We start from the raw sequence: 18194 nt of genomic DNA, 5'->3' as shown, positions 1-18194 counted from the left end.
TTCAGCTCACATATTAGTTTCAGTCTTGACTTTGGTCATTCTAAACGTGGCTACTAACCTGAAACATAGCAGTTTAGAATGTTAACACTGTACACATAGCTATGGTGCAAGACAAGTACACTAGCTTACTTTCAACAGTGTTTTCTCAACTTTGGTATGGTATTCAACAGTTTACTTGCAGATATCTGAAAACTCATTCTCCTTCACAAATCCCACTCAGTCTCTTCATATCAAATGAACAGAGTGATCCTCCAACTGTAGCTTTGGATTTGAGTCAAGTCCAATGGCAGGCTGTCTGACAGAGTTGATCACAGCATGTTCCAACGTCACACTGTCCGTCTCTGCCCTGTACACAGCATATCAGCTCTTCAAGGTAATTTTGGGATATATTGGTGTTCACTTGAGTGTAAATCTTGTGTACCATTAAACCATTCTCAACCCCTTTGCCACTGATTATTGTCATGACTCGTTCTTTCTCCTCACCCTGACTGTTCCCTCATCTCCCTCTTTCTCTCGTAGGACCACAGAGCTCCAGCAGTGGGTTTCTTTCTGCTCGGCCTCTCCTCAGGCCTCTGCACCCTGCCTCTCTCCTTCAGCCCATACCTGACCTCTGTACAGGGGGACCTGGAGTGGGCCGGCGAGGTCCTGGCTCCACCGCTGCTCTCCTTCGGCTTCCTGTGGCTCAGCGAAGACCGCACCACAGCCAACATCCTCCTTATTGGCTCAGCTCTCCTCCCGGTGCTCTGCGATTGGCTGTCAGCGGACGAGTTGATGCTGATGTCACGCTGTCTGGCGCTGTCTGCCGTCTCCTGCTCGCTCACTGTGTGTCTGTTTGCGGGAAACGCTGTCGGGGCCCTGGGCAGTGTGGCCCTCAGCCTGCCCCAAATGGTGGCCCCCAGGGTGGGGGTCAAGACTCTGGCTCCCCTTGTCTCTCCAGGGGCCACTGTGGGACTGCTTAAGTGGCTCCTGAAGGGCTCCATGGCTGTAGGGTGCTGGGCCTCTGAGAAGGCACTTAGCAAGTACCTGTTGGAACTGAAGGACCTGGACTCCTCATTTTAACTTGTTACCACTGTAACTCAGGGTTTCCCCAAACTCAGTCCTCAGGACCCCGGGGTTTCCTTTCTTTCCTAAGCACTACACCGCTGATTCAAATAATCAACTAATCATCAAGCTTTGTAGTGTTTGGGCAAAAACCAAAACGTGCACCCCTTGGAGTCCCGAGCATGGAGTTTGGGAAACTGTAACATCACTGTAACAGTTACTGACTGTCTGAACAGTTCGATAGACCCTCACACATGATAATGACTGATTGTTAAGTTGATGTGGTCTCATGATGTGCACATAGAGCTGCTGAGATGGAGGGTCTATTTATTTTGTCCTGCAGGGCCTTGCCTCATAGAAGTAGAACGAATAGAACGGTCTGGAACCTCTGACCATGGCGATTTGACTGGTAAAGTCATGGGTGCACTCAAAATGAGCAAGCTTGTTCTACGTATTCTAGCACTGTGGCTTGCCTTTGATCTGTAGCCAATAACCTTTCCAATTCCTACTGGCCAATGACCTTTCCAATTCCTACTGGCCAATGACCTTTCCAATTCCTACTGGCCAATGACCTTTCCAATTCCTACTGGCCAATGACCTTTCCAATTCCTACTGGCCAATGACCTTTCCAATTCCTACTGGCCAATGACCTTTCCAAGAGATGATCCATATAATGATGCCATTCTGCCAATTTGGAGGTGACATGATCCACCATTGGGACAGGTGACTGTTGCCAGTGTATGTGCACTGTCAAGGGCGTTGTTCTACTTGTTCAGCTTATTGTCATGGCCAGGGAGCTCTGCTCTGTTATCCAAGTACTTTCATCTATGCAAGTCGAAGAAGCACTGGTGTCTAATTCTAAAACTGTAAACATTATTGATGATATTAGTAACAGCGGTGAATAATATTTTATGTGCTAAAATATTGATTTGCTAAAGTATCAACAAAAGGAGTAGTGCTTGGATCTAACGCTTGTATGTACTGATTGTCATGGGTCACTAATACTCCCAACCTCTTCCACTCCGCATGTTAGAAAGTCTAATTCATCTCTGGATGTTGATTTACAGGACAGTGTCATTACCAATTGGCTATAAAATATTCTATCTGCTTACCCTGTGAAAATATCCTCCCAACGGTGGCTCTATGAGGAGGATGGAAGTGCATTCCAGACATTTACTACTGTCTATGTCTATGAGGGTGCCTCCCAAATATCACCCTACTCCCTATGTAGTGCACTACTTTTAATCAGAGCCCATTTTGGGAATAGGGTGCCATTTGGGACTCATACCCTAAGTCCCCTCATATTCAGGATCCTGTTCATTCTGAAGCCTCAGCAGATAGCTACTGTGTACAGTGAGATTTAACTAGATACATCTGCAGAGTTCACACCACTAACACTATGGATCTATATTCATTGATTCTTCAGATATACTACATATTATATCCACATACTGTCCATCATGTCTATACAAGAAGGGTTCTTCTTTATTTGACTATTTTATACATTGTAGAATAATAGCGATGACATCAAAACTCTGAAATAACACATGGAATCATATAGTAACCAAATACAATTGTTAAACAAATCAAAATATATTTTAGATTTTAGATTCTTCAAAGTTTTTAAAATGTATTTTAATTTCACCTTTATTTAACCAGGTAGGCAAGTTGAGAACAAGTTCTCATTTACAATTGCGACCTGGCCAAGATAAAGCAAAGCAGTTCGACACATACAACAACACAGAGTTACACATGGAGTAAAACAAACATACAGTCAATAATACAGTAGAAAAGTAAGTCTATATACAATGTGAGCAAGTGAGGTGAAGTGGCCACCCTTTGCCTTGATGACAGCTTTGCACACTCTTGGCATTCACTAAAACAGCTTCATGAGGTAGTCACCTGGAATGCATTTAAATTAACAGCTGTCCCCATATTATGGCAAGAACCTTCAAATAAGCAAAGAGAAACGACAGTCCATCATTACTTTAAGACATGAAGGTCAGTCAATCAGGATGATTTCAAGAACTTTGAAAGTTTCTTCAAGTGCAGTTGCAAAAACCAAAATCACTATGATGAAACTGTCTCTCATGAGGACCAACACAGGAAAGGAAGACCCAGTTACCTCTGCTGCAGAGGATAAGTTTATTAGAGTTACCAGCCTCAGAAATGGCAGCCCAAATAAATGTTTTACAAAGTAATAGACACATCTCAACATCAACTGTTCAGAGGAGACTGTGGGTATCAGGCCTTCATGGTCGAATTGCACAACTAATGGACACCAGTAAGAAGAAGAGACTTGCTTGGGCAAAGAAACATGAGCAATGGACATTAGACCAGTGGAAATCTGTCCTTTGGTCTGATGAGTCCAAATGTGACATTTTTGGTTCCAACCGCCGTGTCTTTGTGAGACAGAGTAGGTGAACGAATTATATCCGCATGTGTGGTTCCCACCGTGAAGCATGGAGGTGTGATGGTGTGGTGGTGCTTTGCTGGTGATACTGTCTGTGATTTATTTAGAATTCAAGGCACATTTAGGTAGCGTGGCTACCACAGCATTCTGCAGTGATACGCAATCACATCGGGTTTGCGCTTAGTGGGACTATCATTTGTTTTTCGACAGGACAATGACCCAACACACCTCCAGGCTATGTAAGGGCTATTTGACCAAGAAGGAGAGGGATGGAGTGCTGCATCAGATGACCTGACCTCCACAATCACCCAACCGCAACTAAATTGAGATGGTTAGGGATGAGTTGGACCGCTGAGTAAAAGAAAAGGAGCCAACAAGTGCTCAGCTTATGTGGGAACTCCTTCAAGACTGTTGGAAAAGCATTCCAGGTGAAGCTGGTTGTGAGAATGCCAAGACTGTGCAAAACTGTCATCAAAGCAAAGGGAGGCTATTTGAAGAATCTTAATTATAAAATATATTTTGATTTGTTTATCAGTTTTTTGGTTACTACATGATTCCATATGTGTTATTTCATAGTTGTGATGTCTTCACTATTATTCTACAATGCAGAAAATAGCATAAAGAAAGAAAAACCCTGGAATGAGTGGGTGTGTCCAAACATTTGACTGGTACTGTATATATATATTTATACTCTGGACTCTGACATTACTCGTCCTAATATTTCAATATTAATTTATTAAATGTTTAAACTTTTAGATTTGTGTGTATTGTTAGGTATTACTCCACTGTTGGAACTAGGAACACAAGCACTTCACTACAACCACATTAATATCTGCTAAATATGTGGACCCGACCAATAAAATGATATTCCATACTAGTTGGAGGATTGTGCATTGATTTCGGGATGCTAATTGGTTAACCCACTGTGTAAGTTATGTTGTATTTGTGATGTACTTTGATTAACTTGTGAATAAATGACTATTTGATTGTCAGATAGATGCTCAGTTTGATGCATTTTGGGATGCATCAAGATTTTCTTCTCCTCAAAGCAAAGCCAAGGAAGAATTTATTTCTGTATTGGATAGAGACGCTGAGTGGACACTGCAGAACGGAACTGCTGTAATTCCCAGGACTCCAGGATAGCACAGCGCCAGCCTCAATCTGCTATTTACAAGACTTGCTCTTTTCTGCAGACTTCCTCCCAAAGCTCTGAGCCCAGCTCAGCCAAACATAAATAGGGCCAGACTTAACTAAGGATATCTACCTGTTAATTCATGTTCTTATTTACATTGTAGTGGATGAGTAATACGTATAGTCAATAGATGCTTGAATTAACTTTTTTTGCATATTGGCATCGTTTGTGATTTAAGTCATTTGTGTACTGGTACATAATTTGTTAACAAAAAATGACTATGTTGTTGGGTATACACACAGAAACAGTAATTGCCAGAAACATCGAATCAATTATGTAATTTGGTCCTTAGCTTTGACTTGTGTCTGTACATACATAAACAATGGGTTGTTGTGACTCGTGTCTGTACACATAAACAATGGGTTGTTGTGACTCGTGTCTGTATATACAGTACATAAACAATGGGTTGTTGTGACTCGTGTCTGTACACATAAACAATGGGTTGTTGTGACTCGTGTCTGTACACATAAACAATGGGTTGTTGTGACTCGTGTCTGTACACATAAACAATGTGTTGTTGTGACTCGTGTCTGTATATACAGTATATAAACAATGTGTTGTTGTGACTCGTGTCTGTATATACAGTACATAAACAATGGGTTGTGACTCATGTCTGTACACATAAACAATGGGTTGTTGTGACTCGTGTCTGTATATACAGTACATAAACAATGGGTTGTTGTGACTCGTGTCTGTACACATAAACAATGGGTTGTTGTGACTCGTGTCTGTACACATAAACAATGGGTTGTTGTGACTCGTGTCTGTACACATAAACAATGTGTTGTTGTGACTCGTGTCTGTAGATACAGTATATAAACAATGTGTTGTTGTGACTCGTGTCTGTATATACAGTACATAAACAATGGGTTGTGACTCATGTCTGTACACATAAACAATGTGTTGTTGTGACTCGTGTCTGTACACATAAACAATGTGTTGTTGTGACTCGTGTCTGTAGATACAATGCATAAACAATGTGTTGTGACTCGTGTCTGTAGATACAATGCATAAACAATGTGTTGTGACTCGTGTCTGTAGATACAGTACATAAACAATGTGTTGTTGTGACTCATGTCTGCATATACAGTACATAAACAATGTGTTGTTGTGACTCATGTCTGTATATACAGTACATAAACAATGTGTTGTTGTGACTTGTGTCTGTATATACAGTACATAAACAATGGGTTGTTGTGACTCGTGTCTGTATATACAGTACATAAACAATGGGTTGTTGCGACTCGTGTCTGTAGATATATAAACAATGGGTTGTTGTGACTCGTGTCTGTAGATATATAAACAATGGGTTGTTGTGACTCGTGTCTGTATATACAGTACATAAACAATGTGTTGTTGTGACTCGTGTCTGTATATACAGTACATAAACAATGTGTTGTTGTGACTCGTGTCTGTATATACAGTACATAAACAATGTGTTGTTGCGACTCGTGTCTGTACACATAAACAATGGCTCCTGATCCTTTCCATGTGAGTGCCCATCAGATAGTATCAGTGACTGTCTTGTCTCTCCTCTCCTCCAGCTCAGACTCCTGGGGTGCATCCCAAATGGCACCTTTTTCCTTACATAGTGCACTACTTTTGACCAGAGCCCTGTGGGGAAAAGGGTGCCATTTGTGAAGCAACCGGGCTGCTGCATACTGCTGACAGCATGAGGCCACATGGCCCCCAACACAATCAATCTCCATCTCAGCTGCTTGCTTCAGCACTGCAGAGAGCTGCACTGAGCATGCCCACTGCATCAGCAGCCTGTGGATGGATGGAGTAGAGAGGAGGAGGAGGAGGAGAGAGAGTGGAGGGGAGAAGAGAAGGAGAGACAGAGAATCACACAGGAGCTGCTGGTCAGTGCAGTGATGCTGCTGCAGCAGAGAGGAGAGGGGCTGCAAAGGAATGAACAATAACAGACCAAACAAGGAGAACATGGAATGTTGTGGTGGAATGCAGAATGTTGTGGTGGAATGCAGAATGTTGGATTGTCTGGAACGGACATCATTAATGACATGAAGACAAGTATGGGTAAGAAAGGAGAAGACAAAATGTTTCTGACAGATGGAGAGGAGGAGCGTTTTAAGATCAGAAAACGGATTAAAGAGGAAGATGGAAGGATGATCTCTGAGGAAAGATCAAGAGTAACCAGCCAGATCTATTTAGACAGATCTATGCTAATCGGTCTTTCTCTGTGGCATCCTCATCCGTCAGCATTTGATATTTCAGCTGCCAGAGCCTTTGTTGTCAGTGAATAGGCATCACTCCTTGGGAGATTTGGTGTATTGAAAATGAATCGGCTATAGAACGACATTGTCATCCTCTCTCTCTCTCTCTCTCTCTCTCTCTCTCTCTCTCTCTCTCTCTCTCTCTCTCTCTTTTCCTTTCTGTCTCTCTTCCTTTTATCTCTCTCTTTCTCCTCTCTGCAGAGTGAGCCGAGGCAGTTGGACCGTGACAGTGTTTCCCTGGGTATCTAGTTCTGTGACTGTCACTGTGAGTCCCAGACGGAGGGGAGATGTATGCCTTCTACTCCCTGCTAGTTTACATCTTCTACACTGTCTTCAAGAAGGAGGAGGAAGAATCCCTGGGAGCTGCTCAGGGCGGAGCCTCAGCGGTGAGTCTAGTCACAGCGTCTACGCCCAAATGGAATCCTATTCCCTATAAAGGGCACTACAGGGCACTAATATAATGCACTTGGAAGCTCACAATGTGTAGTATACAGATACCTCAGTAGAGTCTAGTAACAGTGTTTATCTACAGTCCTCAGTAGAGTCTAGTAACAGGGTTTATCTACAGTCCTCAGTAGAGTCTAGTAACAGTGTTTATCTACAGTCCTCAGTAGAGTCTAGTAACAGGGTTTATCTACAACCCTCAGTAGAGTCTAGTAACAGGGTTTATCTACAGTCCTCAGTAGAGTCTAGTAACAGTGTTTATCTACAGTCCTCAGTAGAGTCTAGTAACAGGGTTTATCTACAGTCCTCAGTAGAGTCTAGTAACAGTGTTTATCTACAGTCCTCAGTAGAGTCTAGTAACAGGGTTTATCTACAGCCCTCAGTAGAGTCTAGTAACAGGGTTTATCTACAGCCCTCAGTAGAGTCTAGTAACAGTGTTTATCTACAGTCCTCAGTAGAGTCTAGTAACAGTGTTTATCTACAGTCCTCAGTAGAGTCTAGTAACAGGGTTTATCTACAGTCCTCAGTAGAGTCTAGTAACAGTGTTTATCTACAGTCCTCAGTAGAGTCTAGTAACAGGGTTTATCTACAGCCCTCAGTAGAGTCTAGTAACAGGGTTTATCTACAGCCCTCAGTAGAGTCTAGTAACAGTGTTTATCTACAGTCCTCAGTAGAGTCTAGTAACAGTGTTTATCTACAGTCCTCAGTAGAGTCTAGTAACAGGGTTGATCTACAGTCCTCAGTAGAGTCTAGTAACAGGGTTTATCTACAACCCTCAGTAGAGTCTAGTAACAGTGTTTATCTACAGTCCTCAGTAGAGTCTAGTAACAGTGTTTATCTACAGTCCTCAGTAGAGTTTAGTAACAGGGTTTATCTACAGTCCTCAGTAGAGTCTAGTAACCGGGTTGATCTACAGTCCTCAGTAGAGTCTAGTAACAGGGTTTATCTACAACCCTCAGTAGAGTCTAGTAACAGGGTTTATCTACAGCCCCACGCGGTTCCTTTGTCTTGTCATCAGAGGATGGTAACCATCAGCAGGACAACCAATCCCATGACAGCAGGGAAACTGTATAGATACTGAGCTATTTCTGTAAGTCTACTGTCTGGGGGATATGTTACTGCTAGTCTCACAGACGTACATCTGAAATGCTATTTTATGTCGGTAGAGAGAGATGGTCATGCTGTCATACATGTTGTGTAGGTTTATTGTTTAAGGTGAACAGCATCTGGGCTGGCAGTGTCATTGCAGGTTGGCAGTGTGTATGTGTGTGTGTCGTGTCTGTGTTGGAGGTTAACACAGTATTTAGTAACACTAATGTCTGTTTCTGCTCTCTGCCATCCCCCTGTCTGTCTGTTGCTGTGATCAGGAGCCAGGACGTGTTTCCATGGAAACAAGGAGCAGGAGGATAAAAGGCCACACCCCCAGGAAGGAGAGGAAGAAAAGGGGGCGTGGCAGCAGGTTGAGTGACTCCAGTGAGTGGATGTTTGACAACAATGTCTATAAATAGAGGCAACTGTAACACTGGTTAAATACTTAACTACTGTACTTACTACTGACAGATATCAGTGATAATTGCTGTTATTATGGTATAGATAGATATTTCTCATGGTGATCAATAGACACTTAAATACCAGGCTTAATGATATTACAAATGTTTTTACCTTTATTTACCTAGGCAAGTCAGTTATGAACAAATTCTTATTTACAATGATGGCCTACCCTGGCCAAACCTGGACAACGCTGGGCCAATTGTACGCCGCCCTATGGGACTCACAATCACAGCCGGATGTGATACAGCCTGGATTTGAGCCAGGGACTGTAGTGACGCCTCTTGCACTGAGATGCAGTGCCTTAGACCGCTGTGCCACTCAGGAGCCCAATAGCTACTGTAGAATAGGAATAACAGGAATGATAATAGCTACTGTTCTGATGTGGTATATCTCTCATGGTGATGTATGGTGATTTCTCATGGTGATTTCTCAGTGATTGATCATATGAATTCATGCCCTTATTAAAATGCTGATGTATTTTCTTCAAGGCAGTAGCAGTGATAGTGACGGCCTGTCCCTGAGTGATGAAGATGATGGTGGAGGTGGTGAAGTGCCCGATATCCCAGCATGCACTCCTCTGGGTGCCTTCCTGTCCTTTAAACAAGAGAACGAGAAAAGGAGGGAGGTCCAGGTGCAGCTGGAGACGGCAGGAAAGGTAGGCTTCACCACAAACACCTTGGCATCCTATTCCCTATAGGCCCTGGTCAAAAGTAGTGCTCAATATAGGGTCTCATTTACACAATAGTACTGTTGCTTCTAGTTGTAGCCATGACCTTCTTATAACTGATGCTGTATCTAAACTTCCTGCTGGTCTAGTTGTAGCCATGACCTTCTTATAACTGATGCTGTATCTAAACTTCCTGCTGGTCTAGTTGTAGCCATGACCTTCTTATAACTGATGCTGTATCTAAACTTCCTGCTGGTCTAGTTGTAGCCATGACCTTCTTATAACTGATGCTGTATCTAAACTTCCTGCTGGTCTAGTTGTAGCCATGACCTTCTTATAACTGATGCTGTATCTAAACTTCCTGCTGGTCTAGTTGTAGCCATGACCTTCTTATAACTGATGCTGTATCTAAACTTCCTGCTGGTCTAGTTGTAGCCATGACCTTCTTATAACTGATGCTGTATCTAAACTTCCTGCTGGTCTAGTTGTAGCCATGACCTTCTTATAACTGATGCTGTATCTAAACTTCCTGCTGGTCTAGTTGTAGCCATGACCTTATAACTGATGCTGTATCTAAACTTACTGTTGGTCTAGTTGTAGCCATGACCTTCTTATAACTGATGCTGTATCTAAACTTCCTGCTGGTCTAGTTGTAGCCATGACCTTCTTATAACTGATGTTGTATCTAAACTTCCTGCTGGTCTAGTTGTGGGAGTCTCCGTGGGTTAAGTACACATGCAATAATTACTACAGTTTCTTGCTTCAAGCCTTGGCCTTGTTAGATGACATCCATCTAAACCCACGTTTCCTCCTGGTCCAGTTGATGTCTGAGTCTCCCTTGGTAGCGGTGATGTCCCACTTGCTGAGTTTTCTGGAGCAGTACTCCCACCTCCAGCAGCTGCAGCAGCAGGCTGATCAGTACCGGGTCCAGCTGAAGAGGCACCGGGCCCAGCACCGCCGCCAGATGAAAACCCTGAGGACATCGTACCGTCAGAGGCTGAGAGATAAGAACAGTGTCATCGACAGCCTGGAGGAGGTCATCAACACCCAGCAATACACACCGAGCACCCCGGGGAGCGACGGTGAGACAGGGGAGGGAGGGAAGGAGGGGGGTACAAGGAAGTAGGGGGAGAAGGAAGGGTATAAGTCAAGCGGAGGGGAGGAGAGGAGGTGAGACAAGAGGAGAGACAGAGAATGGGTTTGGGAGGGGGTTGGAGGGAGGTATTAACATGGTGTGAAGTGGGAGGAGTTGGGGGGATTACATTTCAAGGGTGGTTGAGTCCAGGATCAGAGGAAGAGAAGGAACGACAGAGTGAGAGAGGTGGAGTGGGGGATGGAGATGTTAGGTGGGGGGATTACATTTCAAGGGGGTTTGAGTCCAGGATCAGAAGAACGAGAAGGAACGACAGAGTGAGAGAGGTGGAGCAGGGGATGGAGGTGTAAGGTGTGGGGAGACGATGGAAAGGAAGTGGAAGACAGAGGGGGAAAAAATGGAAGGAGTCCTTTTAAGGAGATTTATGGTAAAAGGTCATAAATGGGGAGGGAGGGAGGGAGGGAGGGAGGGAGGGAGGGAGGGAGGGAGGGAGGGAGGGTATATTCCAGTCTGTACTACAAAGAAAAGAAGACAGGCTACACCTGACTGAGATATTGACTATTTATTTAGTGCTTGTATGAAAAAACCCAGTGGATGGTTATAATGTCTTGCATCACGTGAAGAGAGTGGCTGTGGAAACTCAGGTATTTACTTTCACTGTATAGAGACAAGGGAGGAGACAGTGCTAGAGTCATAGAGAGCAGAGGGGTAACGTTCCCATAGGGCCCTGGTCAACAGTGCTCTATAATAGGGTTCCCTTCGGGATGTATAATACGGCAGAGAGTTTGGGAGAAAGACAATCTATTCCACAATGTTCAGGCTTCTTAGAAGAGGGCTGTTGGTGTAAATCAAGTTGGAATCAGGGATGAGGAATGACATCAGACTGTAGTTGTGTCACAAATGGAACCCTATTCCAAAGATAGTGGCCTTTGGCTGGTCAAAGTAATGCACTATGTAGAGAATAGGATGACCTTTGGGATGCACACGAACTGACCTCAAAGCCATGGATGGTGTTGAGGGATCTGCTCTCCTTTAGATTTAATCAGACAACAGAAGGACAGCCCTCCCTCACCATTATCAACCTATCTGATCTGTGTGTGTGTGTGTGTGTGTGTGTGTGTGTGTGTGTGTGTGTGTGTGTGTGTGTGTGTGTGTGTGTGTGTGTGTGTGTGTGTTGCGCGTTCACGTCTGTAGCATATATGCCCATGCTTGTGTGTGTGGCTGTATGTGTGACAGTAATGTCGGCACCCAAAATCAAATGATTTACTCATTTGAGTGTTTAGGATGTCATGACAGATTGGTGTGACAGTGGGCTCTGCATAGTAAGTGATCCCTCCTCTCTCCTAATACAGTATACTGCTCTCTGTCTAGTACAGTATAACCCTGGAGAAACTTGCCACTTGATGAACCAAAACGAGGTTCTCTCTGCTCTGCAGCAGAATGTGTGGCTTTCCTAAGTGGGAGACCTCAGGCATTACTTCCTCTCATTACGCATCAAACAGAGTTAGATAAAGAGATGGATGGATGTATGGTACTATGGTACTATGGTACTTGGCCAGGGAATCAGTTGTTATAACCTATCCCTGTGAGTGTTAGACAGAGTTAGATAAAGAGATGGATGGTGGTGCTATTGTACTTGGCCAGGGAATCAGTTGTTATAACCTATCCCTGTGAGTGTTAGACAGAGTTAGATAAAGAGATGGATGGTGGTGCTATTGTACTTGGCCAGGGAATCAGTTGTTATAACCTATCCCTGTGAGTGTTAGACAGAGTTAGATAAAGAGATGGATGGATGGTGGTACTATGGTACTTGTCCAGGGAATCAGTTGTTATAACCTATCCCTGTGAGTGTTAGACAGAGTTAGATAAAGAGATGGATGGATGGTGGTACTATGGTACTTGGCCAGGGAATCAGTTGTTATAACCTATCCCTGTGAGTGTTAGACAGAGTTAGATAAAGAGATGGATGGATGTATGGTACAATGGTACTTGGCCAGGGAATCAGTTGTTATATCATGAATAAACTATCCCTGTGAGTGCTGCTTTCTCTTCCCTCCACTGCACTTACACACCAGCCTCCGTCACATGCTAGATGCTAGACCTCCACGTGTACGTGTCAGATATAAATAGCCCTGGGACAGGGATGGGAGGGGGGCACTTCCCACACTTCCCAGTGTTATGATCCTGGTGCTGGAAAGGAAAGGTTGTTTGGTTGTTCTGCAGGTCTGAGCCGCCTGCCTCTCTGAGGTGTTGTCAACAGCCACTGTGTGCGCATCCCACTCCCAAATGGCAACATATTCCCTATATATAGTGCAATACTTTTAACCAGGGCCCTGGGGGGAATAGGGTAACATTTGGTCAGGGCCCTGGGGGAATAGGGTAACATTTGACCAGGGCCCTGGGGGGAATCAGGTAACATTTGACCAGGGCCCTGGGGGGAATAGGGTAACATTTGACCAGAGACCTGGGGGTAATCGGGTAACATTTGACCAGGGCTGTCACGACTTCCACCGAAGTCGGTTCCTCTCCTTGTTCGGGCGGCGGTCGGCGGTCGGCGTCACCGGTCTTCTAGCCATTGTCGATCCACTTTTCTTTTTCCATTTGTTTTGTCTTGTTTTCCTACACACCTGGTTTTCATTAATTGTTGTGTATTTAACCCTCTGTTCCCCCCATGTCTTTGTGTGGTATTGTATGTTGTAGTGCTTGTGACATGTTGACTGGTGCGCGTCGGGTTTTGCACCCATGTCGATTATTTCTTTATGCCGTTGGTTTTTTAAATGAAACTGCTCCGGCTATTACCTAGTTCTGCTCTCCTGCATCTGGCTTCCCTGCCACCAGTTACGCACCCCTTACAAGGGCCCTGGGGGGAATCGGGTAACATTTGACCAGGGCCCTGGGGGGAATAGGGTAACATTTGACCAGGGCCTGGGGGAATAGGGTAACATAGTTAAATAAAGGTTAAATGAATAGGGAAAGATTTGTGATGCAGGCTGTGTGTCCTGATGGAGGAAAGAAAAGGCTTTCTGGTTGTTTCTGTGATCGGTGTTTTCTGCAGGCTGGTCAGAGCAGAAAACTAGTGGTGTAAAGTACTGAAGTAAAAATACTTTGAAGTATCACTTAATTCGTTTTGGGGGGTATCTGTACTTTACTTTACTTTATTTATATATACTTTACTATTTATTTTTACTCCACTACATTCCTAACGAAAATAATGTGCTTTTTAATCCATACATTTTCCCTGACAACCAAAAGTCCTCGTTACATTTAAAATGCTCAGGCAGGACAGGAAAATGGTCCAATTCACGCACTTATCAAGAGAACATCCCTGGTCATCCTACTGCCTCTGATCTAGCAGATCAAATTCTTCATTTGTAAAAGATGAGTGTTGGAGTGTGCCCCTGGCTATCCGTAAAAGATGAGTGTTGGAGTGTGCCCCTGGCTATCCGTAAAAGATGAGTGTTGGAGTGTGCCCCTGGCTATCCGTAAAAGATGAGTGTTGGAGTGTGCCCCTGGCTATCTGTAAATGATGAGTGTTGGAGTGTGCCCCTGGCTATCTGTAAATGATGAGTGTTGGAGTGTGCCCCTGGCTATCTGTAAATGATGAGTGTTGGAGTGTGCCCCTGGCTATCCGTAAAAGATGAGTGTTGGAGTGTGCCCCTGGCTATCTGTAAATGATGAGTGTTGGAGTGTGCCCCTGGCTATCTGTAAATGATGAGTGTTGGAGTGTGCCCCTGGCTATCCGTAAATGTAAAAAACAAAAAAAGTGTGCCGTCTGGTTTGCTTAATATAAGGAATTTGAAAATATTTCTACATTTACATCTACTTTTGATACTTAAGTATATTTAAAACCAAATACTTTTAGACTTTTACTCAAGTACTATTTTACTGGGTGACTTTCACTTTTACCAGAGTCATTTTCTATGAAGTTGTCTTTACTTTTATGACAGGTATGACAATTGGGCGCTCTGCCTCTCTGAAGGGAAGTCAACAACAGCTACTGTAGTGTGTTGTTCTGTTCTCCTGCGTTGCTGTTTGTTTTTGTAGACGCTGTTCTATCCCTTCTAATGAGATGTGTTCTATCCCTTCTAATGAGATGTGTTCTATCCCTTCTAATGAGATGTGTTCTATCCCTTCTAATGAGATGTGTTCTATCCCTTCTAATGAGATGTGTTCTATCCCTTCTAATGAGATGTGTTCCGATGATGATCTACACGGTGTGTGAGTTGGGAGATTCTCCACAATCACCCGTCATTCATACCCAAAGACTCTCCAGGATGTTAGTAGACGGTGTTCTATCCCTTCTAATGAGATGTGTTCCGATGATGATCTACACGGTGTGTGAGTTGGGAGATTCTCCACAATCACCCGTCATTCATACCCAAAGACTCTCCAGGATGTTAGTAGATGGTGTTCTATCCCTTCTAATGAGATGTGTTCCGATGATGATCTACACGGTGTGTGAGTTGGGAGATTCTCCACAATCACCCGTCATTCATACCCAAAGACTCTCCAGGATGTTAGTAGACGGTGTTCTAGCCCTTCTAATGAGATGTGTTCTATCCCTTCTAATGAGATGTGTTCTATCCCTTCTAATGAGATGTGTTCCGATGATGATCTACACGGTGTGTGAGTTGGGAGATTCTCCACAATCCCCCGTCATTCATACCCAAAGACTCTCCAGGATGTTAGAAACGTGCATGTTGTGCAAAGCTGAAACACATTCCACATTTCTCTTCTCGTTAGTTGTTTATCATGTAGCTCGTCTACAACACAGTGTCTAAACTCTCCCTGTGATCATGTTGCTTTACTCTACTTAGACATGGTTAAATAGTCTGCTCTTTGAGACATTTAACATGGGTCATTTAATATGTACCCAAACTTAATTTAGCATGTGAGGTAAAAGGCAGGTTTAACTAGCAGGCTGATGCCATTACTTCCACCCGAGTGGAAAACATTAAAGCCTGCCCCCCCCCCCCCCCCCCCCCCACATCACATTTTCCCAGGATCACGTGTCTGTATCTGCCCTTGAGTTAAACATCCAGCATCTCCTCTGGCTATGTAGACCCCCACCCCCCCCTCTCCTCATCCTCCCCTGTCTCCCTCCAATCACCACCTCTCCCCACCTCCTAAAACAGTGACACAGCACAGCAGAGCTGACAGAGGCTGCGTGGCTGCGTGGTTCAACCAGAGGCTGCGTGGTTGATTAGTGTAGAGAACAGGAAAGAGAAACAGTCCTGACAGAGACAGAACACCATAAATCATGCATGAGGAGGAAACTGATTAAAACATCTACTGGGCACCATGTTCTGAGAGGGTTGCACCCTATTCCCTTTCTAGTGCACTACTTTTGACCAGGGCCCTAAAGTACTGTAGCCCTGGTTAAAAGTAGTGCACTAGAAAGAGGATAGGGTGCCATCTGGGACACAGGACTGGTCTCACTTGCTTTGCCTGAACTTTATAAAGGTTGTAGACTAAAGGCAGTGCTTGTGAGTGAGGACCATACACCTTCACTTTGTGCATTAGATCTGACTACTGTGCGATGACTATGTGACTCCTGTATGACTACTATGTGACTAAAATGTGACTACCCTGTGACTAGTCTGACTACTGAGTGACTGCTGAGTGACTGCTATGTGACTACTATCTGACTACTTTACTGTGTGACTACTGTCTGACTACTGAGTAACTGCTATCTGACTGCTATGTGACTACTATCTGACTACTTTACTGTGTGACTACTGTCTGACTACTGAGTGACGGTTGAGTGACTGCTATGTGACTACTATCTGACTACTTTACTGTGTGACTACTGTCTGACTACTGAGTGACGGTTGAGTGACTGCTATGTGACTACTATCTGACTACTTTACTGTGTGACTACTGTCTGACTACTGAGTGACTAGCATGTCACTGCTGTATGAACTGCTATGTGACTGCTGAGTGACTGCTATGTGACTACTGTCTGACTACTGAGTAACTACCATGTCACTGCTGTATGACTACTGAGTGACTGCTGAGTGACTGCTATGTGACTACTATCTGACTACTTTACTGTGTGACTACTGTCTGACTACTGAGTGACGGCTGAGTGACTGCTATGTGACTACTATGTGACTACTTTACTGTGTGACTACTGTATGACTACTGAGTAACTACCAAGTCACTGCTATGTGACTACTGTCTGACTACTATGATGGCTGTGTGACTACTATGACTACTGTGTGACTACTATGATGGCTGTGTGACTACTATGATGGCTGTGTGACTACTATGATGGCTGTGTGACTACTATGATGGCTGTGTGACTACTATGATGGCTGTGTGACTACTATGACTACTGTGTGACTACTATGACTACTGTGTGACTACTATGTATGTGTACATTGTGTGTGTGATTACTATACTGTGTTTTAAGTGCACAATGAGTTTAATTAAGGTCAGGTAACAGTGATGTTGATACATTGTATTTCTACATGATGATGATAGTGATGATAATGGTGTGGTGATAGTGGTAATGGTGATAGTGGTGATGATAATAGTGGTGATGGTGGTAATGGTGATAGCGGTGATGATAATAGTGGTGATAGTGGTAATGGTGATAGTGGTGATGATAATAGTGGTGATAGTGGTAATGGTGATAGGGGTGATGATAATAGTGGTGATAGTGGTAATGGTGAAAGTGGTGATGATAATAGTGTGATAGTGGTGATGATAATAGTGGTGATAGGAGTAATAGTGGTGATGATAATAGTGGTGATAGGAGTGATGGTGATACTGGTGATGATAATAGTGTGATAGTGGTGATGATAATAGTGTGATAGTGGTGATGATATTAGTGGTGATAGGAGTGATGGTGATACTGGTGATGATAATAGGGGTGATAGTGCTGATAGTGGCAATGGTGATAGTGGTGATGATAATAGTGGTGATAGGAGTAATAGTGGTGATGATATTAGTGGTGATAGGAGTGATGGTGATACTGGTGATGATAATAGTGTGATAGTGGTGATGATAATAGGGGTGATAGGAGTAATAGTGGTGATGATATTAGTGGTGATGGTGATACTGGTGATGATAATAGTGTGATAGTGGTGATGATAATAGTGTGATAGTGGTGATGATAATAGTGTGATAGTGGTGATGCTAATAGTGTGATAGTGGTGATGATAATAGTGTGATAGTGGTGATGATAATAGTGTGATAGTGGTGATGATAATAGTGTGATAGTGGTGATGATAATAGTGTGATAGTGGTGATGATAATAGTGTGATAGTGGTGATGATAATAGTGTGATAGTGGTGATGATAATAGGGGTGATAGGAGTGATGGTGATACTGGTGATGATAATAGTGTGATAGTGGTGATGATAATAGGGGTGATAGGAGTAATAGTGGTGATGATATTAGTGGTGATAGGAGTGATGGTGATACTGGTGATGATAATAGTGTGATAGTGGTGATGATAATAGTGGTGATAGGAGTGATGGTGATACTGGTGATGATAATAGTGTGATAGTGGTGATGATAATAGTGGTGATAGTGGTAATGGTGATAGGGGTG

The 18194-nt window shown here is 43.6% G+C and overlaps 2 protein-coding genes across 2 annotated transcripts in view; both read left to right on the top strand.

The window, feature by feature from the left end:
- Window positions 1-220: 220 nt before the first annotated feature.
- On the top strand, window positions 221-2150 carry LOC139404935 (transmembrane protein 276-like). Its single transcript, XM_071147475.1, has 2 exons — window positions 221-373; window positions 520-2150. The coding sequence occupies exons 1-2, from the start codon at window positions 284-286 to the stop codon at window positions 1057-1059; spliced, it is 630 nt and encodes a 209-aa protein (XP_071003576.1). The 5' UTR covers window positions 221-283; the 3' UTR covers window positions 1060-2150.
- Window positions 2151-7167: 5017 nt separating this feature from the next.
- LOC139404933 (kinesin-like protein KIFC3) overlaps window positions 7168-18194 on the top strand; it is a 31056-nt gene continuing 20029 nt past the window's right edge. Inside the window, exons 1-4 of the mRNA XM_071147473.1 lie at window positions 7168-7266; window positions 8692-8797; window positions 9364-9530; window positions 10363-10624. Of these exons, the coding sequence (XP_071003574.1) occupies window positions 7168-7266; window positions 8692-8797; window positions 9364-9530; window positions 10363-10624 (634 nt within the window). The remainder of the gene's footprint in view (window positions 7267-8691; window positions 8798-9363; window positions 9531-10362; window positions 10625-18194) is intronic.

Source organism: Oncorhynchus clarkii, unplaced genomic scaffold (assembly GCF_045791955.1).
Source record: "Oncorhynchus clarkii lewisi isolate Uvic-CL-2024 unplaced genomic scaffold, UVic_Ocla_1.0 unplaced_contig_10383_pilon_pilon, whole genome shotgun sequence".
NCBI classification, from domain to species: Eukaryota; Metazoa; Chordata; class Actinopteri; order Salmoniformes; family Salmonidae; genus Oncorhynchus; species Oncorhynchus clarkii.
The sequence above is the reverse complement of the archived record's forward strand: the minus strand, read 5'-3'. Positions and strand labels throughout refer to the sequence as shown.